Below are 18,244 nucleotides of genomic sequence, written 5' to 3'. Positions count from 1 at the left end.
TTATTTAATTTCGTATTAATCAATTTCTTGATTCTTATGTTGATTTTGTTAAAAATCAATTCTATTGGGTATTAATTAGAGTGTTAACGTAAAATTCTAGATTCTTTTTGTGGTATTGGGGGTATGATAGTAACAACGCCCGATACCATGCTATAAATGATTCCTATTTTTTGGCTAAATGGATAGTGTAAATAGTATGATAAGTATCTACCTGGGAAGATGTCTTTATAGAACCAGTCAGTATGTAAGATGTTGTTCTCGTCTCTAATTAAGGTATCCAAAAAATTGAAGTTACGTTTCTTTTCCCGTTCGATAGTAAACTGTAGGCGGTTATGATACCCGTTAAATTCATTTAAAATATTATCAATCGCTTCAGTAGGTGCCGCCAAAGCGATTTCGTCCACATAGCGTACATAAAACAGTAAAACCACTTTTATTTTATTCAGAACTTTGAACTCCGGATTTTGCATCACTACAATGTTTGCAATTACCGGTGATAACGGTGAGCCCATAGAGACACCAAACGTTTGTTTGTATATTTTATTATTAAAAGTAAAAAACGTGGACGTTAAAACAAACTGTACTGCTGTAATAAATTTGTCTTTTGGGATATTAGTCTTTCTTTCTATGGATTCTCACTTAGAACTAATTCTCTCGATTGCAAGGTCTAATGGCACATTGGTAAATAAGGATGTTACGTCACCTTTTTGCTCGTCTTACTGGTCTTTTCAATTAATTGTTAAAATAAGCTTTATTTTGCTTATACAAAGAAATAAAAATTTTGAGAAAAATGGGTAAGTGGAGAGAAAAAGTATAAAATAAATTTAAAAAAAATTTCCGCTGTTATAAAGTACTTTTCGAACCATTCAACTTTTATTTAGAACATTTTTCTCTAACTCTTATAGTTTCGATGATATACGCTTTGAAAGAAAAAAACCGATTTTCTTCAAAAGGGTGTTTCACTCCCTTAAACTGAAATTGAGCACAAGCAAAATATTATTGTGTTATGGATGAACTCCTCTATGTGTACACAAAATTTTAGAATTTTTTGAATTTCCGGGTTCACAAACCTTCCTTGTAAGTAAATATCTAAACTAATAATAAACTTAATTAATTCTTTTTCTTATCTTTCACTTTCATTCCCCGAAAGAGCAAGGACATTATTATTTTATTTTTAAATTGATTTCTTCTATAGAATACCGAAATTACCAAGAATATTAAGGATACTGAAAATATTGAAATTAATCAATAGTAACATTGCATTAATAAAACATAATAGAAACGTCATTTGACATTACCTTGGTCTTTAAGATTAAATATTGCAACAATGTATTACAATGATATCACTGGAATATTTCATTGTTATTATCAATGTGTAATATATCAGCAATATTTCTGTGATATTGTAATATTACTACGATATCACTGCAATATTACGTGCTATATGGGACATGATATATAGAGGAGAAGAGGGTATTATGGCTACTGTCGACAATACCCCTACTATTTCCGGTATTAGGTGACGTATTCTAACAATTGCTTATGGAGTTATTCGTTTAGTAGCCCGCCGTTTTTTAGCGATGCTAATATGCCAATACATAATGACTGACAATTATTATAACACATTTTTACTTTTGAGCACTTCTAAAGTTTTTCCAGATACACTTTTAATCTTTAATTACATATAATTCCTCATTATTCTTAAACTTGAGTGTATTATCACACCACGGTAGGTACACCTCGAGTGTTTTATTGTTATTTAACTTATTATTCGGCCGTATACATTTCAAATTACACAAAGTTAAAACAATAACATGGAATTTTGTTAATATGGTTTTTTAAGCGAAATTTTTATATCGAAATATTTCTTCAATAAATCGATTGTCGTTCTAAAGAGCAATGTTTAGAAATATTAGAGACATTATTTTATATTTGTTGTTTAATGTTGAACAGGGATAAAAGTATATTTTTAATGAAATTTCTAATGGTATTTCTAAAGCTTCTGAACGCAGAAAAATTCTAAAGAATAAAAAATTAAAAAATATAATTTTGTAACAAGGTATTGTGTTTCTTTTAAACTAAACTAATTTTTTTTAATTATTTTTATGGATAGCCACATTACAACCACTTTTTTTCTTCCATTGATTATGCAGTGCATTAGATTTTTATAAATCATGTCCTAAATAATAAATATTTCATTACTTTGAGTCTAGAATCTGTCAAACAACACTCTGACGAATGTAATTGTTAAAGTTTCAATAGAAAATATTAATTATAAATAAAGTTATTCAATAAAATGAAAATGGATGCCATATTATCCTCTTCTCCTCTATAAGTTACATTGTTGAATAAAAATTATAACAGTAATATTATATTATTATTACTTGGTGCTGATTAATCAACAATAAATCTAGAGATTACCTTGCTTTACGGAAACATATCGCTGGTTCAACGCTGCAACGAAGGATGCCTGCGGCAAAGATTCCTCCAAGGAGAAGAGCTCATCGCGCGTAACAGTCGTTGATCTCGATTTCAAAACAGCCTTACTTCCAATCGGCGCCAAATATGCACCATGTATATCCCTATGAAAGTTTCAATTTATTGAAACCATTTCAATTAGTTTAATTTAATCTATCATAATGTTTAATTAATGTTGAAATTATATTTAAATCTCAAAACGGTCGTATTTCGTGTGTATAAAATCTTTCCCGTATAGAAAGGTACTACTGAGAACTATTCGTATGTCTAATAGTTACTATTCAATTTCTATAGTAATTTGAATATATTATTTTATTCTTGTTTAACATTCGATGAACAATAAGGGTAAAATGATACACGGGACACTCGAGATGTTTCTATTGTGACGGTACAACTTGCGTTCGTTGTCCGTCACAAGGACCGAATAGCCTGACCGCAAGGTGCGACACGGATGCTGCGTTCTTCCGGCTCGGGAGCAGGCGCGGTTCCGTTGGAGCGATCGTTTAAGTGTGTGTGTTTGTCTCTGTGCCGTCTCTACGTCCACTATTAAATTCGAGTAAGCGGTAGGTCCGTCGAGGAGAGAGCCGGTGACTACGAGAAAACATCCTGTACTGGTTAAACGTCTCGTCCACCCGGAGGCACTCAGAAGGAAGCGAGAATCCAGACACACTGCCGAGGGACTTACAGAGCACCCCGAGACGCGGGGGCTCGCAGGTTGTACCGCTCATACTGTCTTTTTTCGTTTGCCGCCGAACAAAAACCTTGTCTGTCAGGAATTAATTTTTCAGAAACGGCAGAATTACCATTCCGCAGGCGGAAGTTGCACGAAGCCACGCAAACCAATGCGCGAAGGCAAAAAGGCGATATCGAGAACCGTGCAGAGGAGGTATCACGAGCCTGAGGCGGCGGCCATTCGCCACCAGAGACAGGGGCGACCATCCGCCATCGGAAACAGGGACGGCCGATATCAGTTCCCGAGGACGCCGAACGTTGTGAACGAATTACCTACCGAACTTGGGCTTCGCGCGCTATCGACGTCAGAAGCGCAAAACGATAGAATAATGCGCACACCGCTAGAATCTAGCCGGCTGATAACAGCTAATACAGAAGCGGCCGCGATAAATGGGGCGCGACATCGCGGGCCTCCCGCAAGATCGAGGATCAATGCTCACTTGTGCTGTGTCCCGAGCCGGAGTGAAGAGCCGAGCAACTCCAGGACTTATCATCCAAAGGGGACGCAGAGGAGAGAAGTTCCGTGCCGCGCCGTACCGAAAGATGAGACGAGTGTAAATCGAGAACTGTAAAGTCACCGATTTCACGGTCGAAGACGAGTGGTGTTGCGACTAGTAGAATTGAGTAGAGTCCACTCCGTAATTGTCGCGTATTCGCGTGTAATATTGTAACGTCCGTTAATGTAACAGTTGTCGCAGCCGCGACGTCGTTTGCCCAATCCCGCCGTATTAACGTAATTCCTTTAGTTCCGGTATTCGCGCCTGTATCGCCACAGCCAAACTGCCGTTGTGTTGTAAGTTCGTGTGATTGCATATGTGAGTTTCATGTATTTTCCAGGTAGAATTTCACGTAATCGCGGTAATACTTGTGAGAGAATTGCGAGATCTTTGTCAAGCGTGCATGCATTACTTTGCGATATTCCATCTTTGTTATGTGCACCTTCCCTCGCAACGACCGCCTCGCCGAGGTTATTGAATCGTTCCGCGTGTGACTGCCGCACGATACTGTTCGATCGTTAATCGCTTCGCGTAACACTCCGCGATTCTTTAACGTATTCCGCACGTCGGCGAACCGCGTGCGAGACTATCTTACTAACCCGAGGATACGAAATACACCTTGTTATATTTTCTCTGTTAATTCTCGTCTCGTTATTTTGTGATCCTCCCTCGCTTTCTTAATTATTACCTGCCCGCACCGACCCACCCAGCGCTTCTGCCAACTGAGCGGAGAGCGGCCGGCTTGCCGTTCCGTCGTCGCTCACGGAGTTTCGCGTTCACGTAATCTCGGTAAATTAGCGGTTCGCGAAGAGTGGCACTCTCTCTCGTGCCTGGCGCCCAGTTCTGTATTCAATTAATTATTTGAGGAGGATAACTATCGCGTTCTCGAGCTATGCCGTGAGCGAGCAACGAAGACTTATGCTAAGTGCGTGAAAACACCGTTACACTATTTATGATATTTTCAAACGCAGTCTTACGGAGAGTTTATAGAGCGTATATGAGAGATATGTATGTACAAGATGTTCCAAATCTTAAAGAGTCGAAAAAATATAAAAGAGTGTTGAAGTGCTCCGTGAATAGTAAACGAAGAATCATTTACGTTTGTATGATTAGGAAGCTTTCTATTCTCGTCGAGACTATTACTACAATATTATTATCCAGGTAAAATTTTTCTGCTGTTTCCTTAGAACATTTACTACTGGAAGGAGCATAGGCTTAATAAAAAATTGACGCAGAGAAGATTGATAAGGATGGATATATAATATAGTTGAAAATGCGCATGCTCAAGACAAATCAAACCGATGTTACTACTGTTTTCATCACCCCGCAGTCCTCATGCGTATCTACGCTTTCATTTGTCGGAGCATGAACATTGCCAACTAGGCACATTTTATATCTATCTTTGTCAAACTTCTACGCATTGTATCTCCATCCCTGTCAATCTTTTCTGCATCAACTTGAATGTACAGGAATTATAGACCTATACTCCTTCCAGTAGTATATGTTCTATTCCTATGTTATTTCTTTGCAAAAACAGTTCGTGAAAAAATATCAGAGAAATTTATCTAGAAGAGACATTTCTATGCATTTTTTCTGTAAAATTTGTTTGCAGAAAAATTGAAGAGAAACTGAAAACGTTTTATTGCAAAAACATAAAATAATTTACAAATTTTTAGATATTTTTACAAATTTTCGATTTTTCAACCTTACAAAAGGTCGGCTCGTGCCAGCGCTCTTGATTCAAATCCATCTGGTTTCCGCAAAAAAAAAATAAGGTCGGATACTTTTCTAACAGACCTCGTATATACTGTGTGGGTGTGTGTGTGTGTGTGTGTGTGTGTGTGCGTGCGTGTGCGTGCGTGCGTGCGTGTGTGTGTGTGTGTGTGTGTGTAGAAAATAAATTACAAATATCACTATTCCTGCCCTAGCTGTACGATACCTTTACATTCCTACATGGGACCATTACGGGAATGATTCCATATGGGATACCATATGAGAATTTACGGTAGAAAACAGAACAATAATATTTTTCGTCGATTAATAGGGTTATGAGAACCATATATTAGGACCTTAACTTTTAGTTTCCGCCGCAAATGTTATATGGCAATATAAACAGTTCTAGTAGTCATTACTAACTATCTAGTACTTTTTTCTTAGTTTTGACATTTTTCGATAACATTCAGTCAGCATACACAATTATTTGAGTAAACAACAATTTTTTTGCTTTGTGAAAAATGGAACGCGATAAAATGTTTTTTCGACATGTGCTTTTGCACTATTTTGATTTGAAAAAAAGTGAAGCAGAAGTTCATCGATTACATGAAGAAGGTTATGGTGATCAAGCTCCATACAACATTTAAAAAGTGGTATAGACTTTAAAAGTAATGATTTTGATGTCAATGACAAACCACGCTCAGGACAGCCAAAAAAATTCGAAGACGAATTGCTAGCATTATTGCATGAAAACTCAACTCAAATGTTAGAAGAACTTGGAAACGAGCTAGAAGTTACTGAAGCAGCTGTTTCCAAACGTTTACACGCCATGGGAAAGATCCAAAAGGAAGGAAAATGGGTACCACATGAATTATCTGCAAGTACCATTCACAACCGTTTCAATGTCACGGTTTCCTTGCTTGCCAGGCAAAAAAAAGAGTTTTCTGTGGCGTATTGTGACTGGTGATGAAAAGTGGAAGAGACGACAATCCTACTACGACAATCCCAAACGCAAGAAATCATGAGTCGACCTAAAACAACCATCAACATCGCAGCCAAATTGGAACATCCACATTCATAAGGTAATGCTTTGCATTTGGTGAGATCAGCAAGGAGTGCAACAAACTGTTCGATTTTAGCAGTTTGTACTGCCGATGTCTACAAACGTCAATTGAACAAATTGAATGATAAACTGTTGCGAAAAAAAACCAGCAATAGCGAGGAAGGTGCAAAGTTATTCTCCTTCACGATAACGCTCGGCCACATACTGGAAAAACCGTCAAGGAAACACTAACGCAGCTCGAATGAAAAACTCTTCCTCACCCAGCGTATTCACCAGATATAGCGCCTTTTAATTACTACTTGTTCAGATTGATACAGCACGGCTTGAGTGGTACACCCTTCCGGAATGTTAAAGAAGTGCGAGAATGGGTGGACAAATGGATTGCTTCGAAACCGACATTGTTTTATCGAGATAGTACTTCCAGTTGCCAGAAAGATGGAAAAAAGTTATACAAAGTGATGGAAAATACTTTCAATGAAATAATTTGTACAAATTTATTTCAATAAATGCTTTTTTTCAGCCTTTTTCGGGCGGAAACTAAGTTAAAGTCCTAATAGTTATGAATTATATGGTATTGTTTTTCCTGGTTTAAGAAAATAATAGAAACGGACGAGTTGGCTCTTTTGAAGCTAAGCTATTGCAACATATACACTGCGATATATTCTACTTTATGTTGCTCTTAACGAAAATTTCGTTCCCAACTCGTTATTCACTTTTCAGTTAACCACAAATATAATAACTTTATAACATCTCTGATAAAAATTTTTTTCAACATTTTTTATACAATATTTTTTAGAATATTTGTATAATTTTATAAATTTCTCAACTTTTATATACAAATTGGAACATTTTTTCAGAAATACTCAAAAAGTCTACACTTTTTTTTGGACTTTTACATATTGATGAATGTAATCGTTCCAGTTTCAATAGAAAATATTAATTATAAATAAAGTTATTCAATAAAATAAAAATAATTGCCATACTACCCTCTTCTCCTCCATGAAATTCTGAGAAAAGATGTAGATTTTCTGAGAATTTCTAAGTATTTTTGAAAAATATTCCAAAAATTATGAGAAAAATTTTGTACAAAAATTATGAGAAAAAGTTTCAACAAGGACAGCATCAGTTAACTAATAAGATTGTTTGTATTGAGTACGTGGCGTGAACATATTGCACGTGAGTTATCCTTACGGAGGCGGCCATATTAGATATGATCTCACGATTTAATATCCCAATTATAAAATATTTTATAAAAATGCTATATTTACTAGAGAATATATTAAATGCAATGGAAAGTTTTCATACACTTGCACGATCTGCTAGGTGGGAAAAGTCGTTTCAAATGTTCGTGCAAACGTGTTATATTAATGTTATATGTACATTTTATGTAATATTTGTAGTATTTTTTTTCAATATCCATGGAATATTATAAAAATGTTCTATGAATATTATTTTTGTTTAAAAATTAATATGGATTATTATGCATAAAATATTCTTAAACTTTATAATTATTACATTTAAAAGTTATAATATTCTCGATAATTTCAAATATTGAAGTAAATAATATTATTTACTTCTCATAAAACATTCATAAAATATTCAAATAATATTCATATAATATTACCAAAACGTATAAACACTTTTTAATTAATTATTATTTTTATTAATTTCATTTATTAATTAATATTTCAGGAATAATTATTTAATATCAAATAATATTGCGATGCTTATAAAGTATAGTATAGCAATCTATCTCCCGAATTACTGCAACGCGAAGCCTCAATTTTGTGTGTTCTAGTCATGTGGCGTAATTTTAACTTGCTCGTCTCATTGTAAGTAACAGTGATCAATCACCAGAAACAATGTCTGTTTTATTATCCCTAAATCCAGCAAAAACTGGTCTTTTTGTAACACTTTTTGTACACTATATAACATTACAATAGTTTTGTGGCAACGTTGAGAGTGCTGTTCCATAACAGTCGGAACGTCAAAAAACGGAATCTCAGAAAAATAACAGCGTAGAAATCAGTCAATCAAATTCATGTAAACTTAATGCGTTTTGATTTTTCGATAGCTTTCCATGGAGTGACTTACGGAAAACGAAATATTATTCCAAATTCAATCTATTTTTTAATTTAGACAATTTCTTCACTTTCACCTAATATAATGAAAACACATTCAAATTTCACTTTTTATAGATTTTTTTAAATTAGTTTTTTTATCATAAAATAGTAAAAATAAATTTTTTGATTTCTAAAAGTTATGATTTAAGATTAGAATAATATTCCATTTTCCATAAAAGACATTTCATGGCGTTTGTATAATATTATAATAATTGTAAAGTTTTCAGCTAATTTATTAGAAATTTCCATTCCAATTTCGTATTTTAAAAAATACTTAATAAAAATTATTGTTAACTACTTAACAAAAAAAGTAATATACTAGAGCTTCTATTTATTTAAATATGCGACAAATAAAAATTTAAAACTCTAAAAACTTTTTAAATTTAAGAATTAATCAATTGTATTTTTTAGAATTTAGGCTAGCTTATTCAAGATTTTGATTATGTATGAAAAAGGTTTTATTTACAATATATAAAGAGATGTAAAAAAGCTATTCAGCTGACAATACCGAAGAGCGAGAAGACCAGCGTGGAATTCAGCGGCGTACAGGCAGTCTCGCGTGCAAGTATCCAGAAGTTTGCCATCACGTGCGAGGTATTTGTTGTTGCAAGTATGTAATGCGTAATGACCGCCCTCAGACTTGGAATGATTTCCGCGAGTGTCATCGTCACCCGTCGTTGGGCGAAATTCCAAAGTAAATAAGGTGTCCTCACCCCAGGGCACCGGCGCGTCTACGTGGATTTCGTCCTGGGTAGCACTGAGGTGTGCAAAACGTTTCCTCCCAGCTGATCGAAGATTCACCTAATATTCAAATCAACACCCGATCAACTTTGTTGAAAGCTTATTAACTAGATATGCCTAATTAATTGTATATTTTGTATTTTATAAAAAAAGATGTATTTGTATTTTGTAAAGAAGGTCAATTTCTTAAATTGTGAATATTTGCATTGGTGAAAACATGAGAATTTTTCCTAGAATTCATACAATTTTTTAGAATTCTTAAAAATTTCTGTATAATTCTATGAGCTCTGTAATAAATCGAGACTGTTAAAAAAAATCAATAGCTCGAAAAAATATAATTATTAGCGAAGTTGTTCAGCGATGATTAAATTGCAGTTTGCCGTAAAGGCTTTGCTTCACAAAATTTCGCGAAAATGGATAGCTGGTAAATAGATAGATACAAGCATAGTAAATAACAATGTCAGCAATATTATAAGGCTTAAATAAAGATGTTTTGGGAAATAATGCTACGCAGTACAGTGGTGAGCACAATATTTGGTAATACTATGGAGAAAAACGCAGGATTTGAAACCTATACGTTTATTGACCTCTATTCGCGAAAGATTCACGTTTTTATATTTAAAAGTAAAGAGGAAGTTCTATGTTATTTAAAAATATTTCAAAATCTCGTTGAAAATCAATGTCAAAGAAAGATAAAAGTATTCAAAATCGATGACGGGACCGAGTATACAAACGGAGCTTTCGAAGCTTTTCTAAATGAAATAGATATAATTTATCAAAAATCAGCACCTTATATGCCAGAGCAAAACGAGCTGGCAAAAAGAATGAATCGTACTTTAGTTGAAAAGGCACGTTGTATATTATTTGACGCAAAATTGGAATATGAATTATGGGCAGAAGCTATTAATATGACTGCACATGTTATTAATCGCTCGCTACCTCGAGTTTTAAAAAATTAGACGCCAGAAAAAATTTAGATTGGATGCAAACCGAATTTGGAATATTTGCAAATTTTTGGTTTAAAGGCAATAGTACATATTTCGAAGCAAAATCGACAAAAATTAGATCCTAAATCGATAGAATGTGTCATGGTCGGTTATTGTGATGTCACAAAAGAATATAGACTATTTAATAAAACAACAAAAGATATAATTGTCAACTGAGATATCATCTTTTTGGAAAACCAAAACACAAATACACATAATATGGAAGAATCGAAAAATTTCAATTCATCCTTAATCGATCTTGATTCAGTGGGAGTTCCAGACAACAAAAATTAAAACAACAAGGAAGAGGATATTTTAAATGGAGATGATAGTGCGCACCCGCACAGCACAACAATATTGCAACAATATTAAGATATTGTAATAATATTACAGCGATATTGTAATATTGTAGTGACATTGCAGAAAAATTAAAACGCGATATACCACACTGTAATATTGCTATAACATTGCAGCAATATTGCAATATATTTCGCATTGCAATATTGCAGAAATATTAGAATGGGATATATCACATTATAATATTGCTATGACATTGCAGCAATATTGCAATATAATATATTATATTACAATATTGCAGTAATATTGCAAAAATATTAGAATGCAATATACTGCATTGTAGCATCTCTGTGACATTACAGCAATATTGCAATATAATGTATCATTACAATATTGCAGTGATAGTGCAGAAATATTGGAATGCGATATATCGCATTATAATATTGTTATGACATTGTAACAATATTGCAATATAATATTACAATATTGCAGTGGTATTTCAAAAATATTAAAATGCGATATATCGCATTAAAATATTGCTATGACGTTGCAGCAATATTGCAATACAATATTTCACATTACAATATTGCAGAAATATTAGAATATAATATATCACATTATAATATTACTATGATATTGCAGCAATATTGCAATATGATATACTCAGATAGTACATAATATTTATGACAAATATTAATAAATATTTATTATAAATATTTTTCATAAATGTTATAAAAATATTTCATACATATTTTATGTACATGACAAAAATAATTATAAAAATCTTTATCCAAAATGTTATTAAAATATTTACTAAAATATTTATAATAAATAAAAAATAAACATTTATAGTAATAATTTATAAATTTTTTTCTTATTTAATTTAATTATTGCATTATATTAATATATATTTTCTAATTGTATTTTTACTTAAACAAATAACGTATATTGATCTATCAGTTATATACACATATCAGCATTAAGTGTTCACAGGTCATCACGAGAGATCAGTTTGCAGCGATCTTAGAGGTTAAGCAGTTAATCGGAGTCGCGAGTTGAATGGGTGACCGCTTAAGAATATCAATATTACTGCAATATTTTAGTAATATCGCTGTAACATTGCTGCAATGTATTATGTCCGCGAAAATTAGTCACAGGAATATTATTGCAATATCTCAAAAATATTACTAAAATATTGCAATAATATTATTGCAAAAAATTTTTGCGGACATAATATGTTGCAGTAATGTTACAGCAATATTATTGAGATGTTGCAGTAATATTTCTATGACAATTTTTTGCGGACATAATATATTGCAGCAATATTACAGCAATATCTTTGTAATATTCTTTAATATTATATAATATTGCAGCAATATTACCGCAATATCTTAGTAATGTTACTGAAATATTGCAGTAATATTACTGCGATAAATTTTTGCGGACATTAAACATTGCAGCAATATTTCTGCAATATTACTGCAATATATCTTTGCAATATTACCGCAATACTGCAATATTGCAGCAATATTACGTGCTTTGCGGGCAAGAATTCCTTCACTTCAAAGAAAGCAGCGATAATGATAATCCACATCCGGAAAATCAGGCTAATGTACCTGCACCTGCACTTCTTCGTTTACAGACAAAATTGTCTACTTTGCGAACCTCGAAACTTTAGATGATCCCAAAACAGTGAAGGAGGTTTTCAGCAGAGCAGATGCGAAATTTTGAAAAGAAGCAATGCAACGTGAGTACGATACTTTACTTGAAAATCGAACATGGAATTTGACGGATTTACCCTCAGACAGGAAATTATTAAACTGTAAATGGGTCTTGAAGAAAAAGAGAGATGGTACAAATGAAATCTACAAAACACATCTAGTAGTTAAAGATGCACTCAGAAGAAAAGCATTCGTTTGGACAAAACATACACTTCAGTCATCCATTATAATTCGATCAGATAAGTATTTCTTGCAATTGCAGTTAATTTAAATTTACGTATAGATCAGATGGATGCTGTTACAGCATTTTTACAAGGAATATTGAAACATGAAATTTTCATGTTGCAACCAGAAAGATTCCAGCAAAATCAAAGGATTTGCCGTCCAAGACAATCCTTACACGGATTAAAGCAAGCCAGTCGCATTTGGAATAAAAAATTAAATCAAAGTCTCAAGGATATTAGAATGAAAAGGCCAAAAGTAGATCCATGTATTTACTATGATATCAGCTTCTAGTATTATTATAGTAGCCATCTACATTGAACGACATCTTTATTTTCTGGAATATATAATGCTCAAAAAAAGATTAAATTAAAAAAGAACTCAAGACTAAATACAAAATGAATTAGGAGATTTAGAAGAGACGCGACAAGTGGTTGGTATGCGAATCGAGCGAAGACAAGAAGAAGGACAGATTCTAATGGATCAAGAAAAGTATATAAAAAAATCTTGAAGAAGTTTAATATGTCGGACTGCAATTTACCTACGGATCCAACGTCAAACTGTCCAAAATTGAGTCTAGAGAACAGAAGAAAGATCTGAAATCAAAAGATATGAATCAAATTCCTTACCAAGAAGCTATTGGACGTCTCTTACAGTACAGTCACGTCCAAGTATAAAGGCAGTTAATACATGCAATCTAATCAACAATCGGTCCCTGCGGTGGCAGGAAAAATACGCGCTCATTCGACAAACTTTAATCATTTTTATTTTGATAACTATTGTGAATAATAAAAAATGGTAAAGGACTTTTCTTCTCAGTATAACTCGTTCTATCAACCCACGAGAGCACAAGTTTTAGTTTTCACCCTGTACAAAACGTATGAGCCAATGTGCGGTGATGCCGCGCCATCGTGCCTAGCTCGTAGGCAACGCCACGTGGCAAGACAGGTGACGCGTCGTTGTTTGAATTTGCACAACGCAACGATCTGAATTCACCGCAGCGCGTGTACATACATATGCTACAAAAATCAAATGTATTATTTATCAAATGTGTAAGAAGACTTTGCAAAAAAACGAGCATTCATAGAATTATGATTCCTAGAATATTAGATGAATATTATTAAAATTTAAAATAATATTAGTATAAATACTTAAAAAATATTATTTAATACTTTTTAGTATCACAGAAATATTAGCTGTTAATATTACACGTTCATTTACATATTCTTGATGTGTTACTTTACATTATAGTATATTAATTAGAATGTTATTTAACATTAAAATAATATTGTGCGGCTACATATACGCACAAAAGTTTTTTTATGCTGTTAAAAGATTTGGTTTTGATAAGAATGATGGAGGACATTCACTATTCAAAACGGAAGCCCAAGATTTAGTTAAAATAACACAGTTGATTTTTGCGGTGTATGTGTACACAGTGCAGCGAATTCAGACCGTCGCGCCGTGCAAATTCAAACAACGACGCGTTACCTGTCCTGCCGCGCAACCTACGGCAATGGCGCGGCGTCACCGCACATTGACTCATACATTTTATTTTAATTTAATAATTATAACGAATATCGTAAAATGGTATAAAACTTTTTTGTCCCTTTTCATCTCTATGTTCTCAAAGCGTTAGGTTTCCTAGTTTCCGGACACCCTGTATATGTATATACGGGTGTCTGATAATTAATACAACTCTCGCATATAGGTAGAATGAATCAAACCAAGTCGAAAAGTCTTATATCACTTTGCGATTTTTGGAATAGTTAACGACTTATAAATTAATAAAAATAGCGGATTTAGTTCCGCCCACCGCCAAATCCAACTGTGCGATTGTGGTTGCCAAGCGCACGGAGAGTTGTTTTTTTTTTTTAACAGCGATGGCTGCGTAAGAACGACGTGTAACGCTGGGCTCCCGTTCTGAGTAGTGAACGTCCTCCGTCATTCTTATCAAAACGAAATCTTTTAACAGCATAAAAAAACTTTTATGCGTATATGTAGGCGCACACTATTATTTTAATGTTAAATAACATTCTAATTAATATACTATAATGTAAAGTAACACATCAAGAATATGTAAATGAACGTCTAATATTAACAGCTAATATTTTTGTTATACTAAAAAGTATTAAATAATATTTTTTAAATATTTATACTAATATTATTTTAATTTTTAATAATATTCTTATAATATTCTAGGAATAATAATTCTATAAGTGCTCGTTCTTTTGCAAAGCAAAATATAAAGAAAATGACATCCAAATTTAGAAGCAAATTAATTGATTTTGTACATTACACAAACGTTAAGAATTTATTCTTCTGCGAAGTATTACACAGACGTTTTGACTATACAAGTCTTCATCAGTTTTACATAAGTAATTCACAATTATTCTGGCATTGCAGACATTATTTCAACCCGCATAATTGAATAACAACTTTGAACTGCGTACATTGTGCGTGCTAGAACATATATGACAACACTTAGATTTAGCCCGAGTTTTCAGTCGTCAACACGATTCAAAAGATAAAAATTTCCCGTAACATAAATCGTCGATCGGAGGCGAGAATTCCGTTAAGTCAAAATAGTGTACATTAAAAAGTAAAACTAATAAATTTCAATAAAAATGGTAACTGTCTTCCAGGTATTTTAAAGTAATTTATATAAAGTAAAAAAATTAAACTAATAAAATAGAAATGTCAGAAATGTCTTTGTACATTGTAACTGTGTTCCGAGGATGACACAACATTATTTTATCAATTAATATTTATGTAAATTATAAGATCAATTAATTTGCTCGTAAATTTGCTACCTTTCTTTATATTTTGCGTTGCAGAAAAACGAGCGTTCATAGAATTATTATTCCTAGAATATTATATGAATATTATTAAAAATTAAAATAATATTACTAGAAATATTCCACAAATATATTATTTAATACTTTTTAGTATCACAGAAATATTCTGTTAATATTACATGTTCATTTACATATTCTTGATGTATTACTTTAATATTCATGTAATATTATAAAAATATTCGTATAATTTTGAGATTTAAAGTAATAAATGTTTCTTTATTCAATTATAATAATAATAAATGGTACATTTAAACTCATTTCTTTGTATGATACAAAATTTTACGTACTCTATTTTGTACGTAAATTTAATTTAATTTTAAGAAAGCACATATTTACATTAATATTTCGAAAATACTGTTTAACATAATCTTCATTTAAATGATTTTACATTGTAGTATATTACTTGGAATGTTATTTAACATTAAAATAATATTGTGCGGCTACATATACGCACAAAAGTTTTTTTAAAAGATTTTTTTTTATAAGAATGACGGAGGACATTCACGACTCAGAATGGGGGCCTAGCGTTACGCGCCGTTCTTGCACAGCCATCTCTGTTAGAAAAAAACAACTCTCCGCGCGCTTGGCAACTACGATCGTGCGGTTGGATTTGGCGGCGGGCGAGATTAAATCCGCTTTTATTAATTTATAACTCGTTAATTATTGCGAAAATGTGGTATAGGACTTTTCGACTCGGTTGGATCCATTCTATTTATATGCGAGAGTTGTCATATTTATTATCAGACATCCTGTATATATATTTATATAAACAATATGCTTTAATTATATATTTTATCTTCTCGATAACATATGTGCCTATATTGACCTGATCTATCAGTAATATACTATACTAACGTATTATATATATATATATATATATATATATTAACACAAGATGTTCACAGATCATATATATATATATATATTAACACAAGATGTTCACAGATCATCACTTAGGTATCAGTTTGCAGAAGTTGCAAAGGTCGGTCAACGGTAGCGGTTGGTAGTGGTTCAGACTTGGGTAAAAAAAAATTCCAGAGAAAAAACCTCTAAGGTTAGTACCCCCCCCCTCCACAATTAAAAAAATTGGGAATATGGTATAATTATTAACATAATGCCTACTTTCGCAGAAAATAAAGAATTCTTTTGTTTTTGAAAACATTTTTACTTTTACTTTATTTAACGTTAAAGAAATATTTTTCATAACATCAAAATAAATATTTTTTTAATGTAAAAAAACTTTTATTTTTAAAATTAGAGAATAATGAGCTCAAGAGCTATGCAGGATGTCAGACGCAAACATATAAATCAACGCATAACTCCAATGTCAGACAAACGTTTCGACTTTTAATGACAGTCTTCTTCAGTACAGATATTACAAGTCGAATAAGTAGAGATTGTGCAAAACCGCGGTGTACATTTTATTTCAACGTCTTAGCATAATAACATTATAAACGACCTCACAAAGCGTGTGCAGAGACAAGAGTTTCGTAAAACCACATAGATTGGTTGCTCTAAGCACCAAAACTCGTGTCACAGCCTTGAGATGGGATGTTACATCTCAGTGAGAATGGAGAGACAAGTGAAAAATCATTGTAGACAGAAGATAAAAAAAAGCATTTTATAGCTCGAAGTTTCAGCTTTAATATGCATATACATATATTTATATGTTACAGTAAATTTGATTAACTCGGATATTATACATAACGACCGGTCAATAGTATCGGCTTCGGTAAATTTTGGTAAAGTTAAATAATAAAAGCAAAAATGTTCAAATTAATCAAAATAACTGGTCATTATGCATAATGTCCACGGACAAATGGACAATATCATTAATGGATTATAAGAGTGAAAATATTAAAAAAGAATAGGATAGTCTGTTTTCCACAATCTCAACTTGTTACAAGGAGAACCCGCAAGATGCGAGTTACTAATTTTAATAAAATTTTATGTTTGTGTAATATTCACTCGCACCTTTCTCGTAGTAAAGCAGTTCGTTGCGGATATTGGGCATTATCGAGAAAATGACAATTAAATATTTCGTAACATATACAAGCTTTACCAACAAAATACAAATCTACCTGCTGATACAGATGGCATTAGATTTGTTACCAAACTTTGAGTGATTTTAATGCCAACTTTGCATTAGTTTGCAAATTGTTTACTAGGTTACGTCTTTCAATATTACAAATATATTGTATTATATTGATAACGTAATTAGTATTTTAACATTATTTATAAATATGTAATGTATTAGTAATATTTCTGCAATAAGTTATATTTACTGTAGATTGCAATATTACTACAATATTTATGTTACGTATAATATTATATCATATATTATATGTACTTAGAGTATACCTGCGGTCTAGCGGCAAGGTGCACGAGCCAGTACTCCGCCTCACCTGGAGCTTTAGCGGTACACTTCAATTCATCTTGGCTCGAGCCCAAGAAATAGCCTCTTTGGAGGTTTTTCAAAGCCCATCGCCCGCTACCTGCAATTTGTTACAATTGCTCCGTATTTTGAGAAAGTCGCTGATATATTATATTTTTACCGTTTATTATAAAGCTCCAATTAATATCAGATGTTTCAAATAATCTAACTTGGCAATGTCAAATCTGTAGAAAATAAAAATTGCCGTTTGAAAAATAACCCTTTCATACTTTGTCCAATTTAATTAAAAGATGATTTACAAATCAATATTTCTGAATGTAGATGTAAAAATTATATCAAACTATCAGAATTATAAAGATTTATATTTATGTACTTTCTTTAATATATTTAATATTTTTTTTACAAAGATGTCCGTCTT

At 32.5% G+C, this 18,244-nt stretch overlaps 1 protein-coding gene across 2 annotated transcripts in view; it reads right to left on the bottom strand.

The window, feature by feature from the left end:
* The window catches only part of LOC113005937 (protein singed), a 105,010-nt gene that overhangs the window by 21,496 nt on the left and 65,270 nt on the right, over positions 1–18,244 (bottom strand). For both annotated transcript variants that reach the window (XM_039450137.1, XM_039450136.1), the window contains exons 4-6: positions 17,793–17,926; positions 9,115–9,407; positions 2,422–2,582 (exon numbers count right to left, since the gene is read on the bottom strand). In XM_039450137.1, coding sequence (XP_039306071.1) covers positions 2,422–2,582; positions 9,115–9,407; positions 17,793–17,926 — 588 coding nt within the window. The remainder of the gene's footprint in view (positions 1–2,421; positions 2,583–9,114; positions 9,408–17,792; positions 17,927–18,244) is intronic.

The sequence above is a fragment of the Solenopsis invicta genome, chromosome 5, assembly GCF_016802725.1.
Source record: "Solenopsis invicta isolate M01_SB chromosome 5, UNIL_Sinv_3.0, whole genome shotgun sequence".
Taxonomy (NCBI): domain Eukaryota; kingdom Metazoa; phylum Arthropoda; class Insecta; order Hymenoptera; family Formicidae; genus Solenopsis; species Solenopsis invicta.
This window is presented reverse-complemented; position numbering and strand designations above follow the sequence as displayed.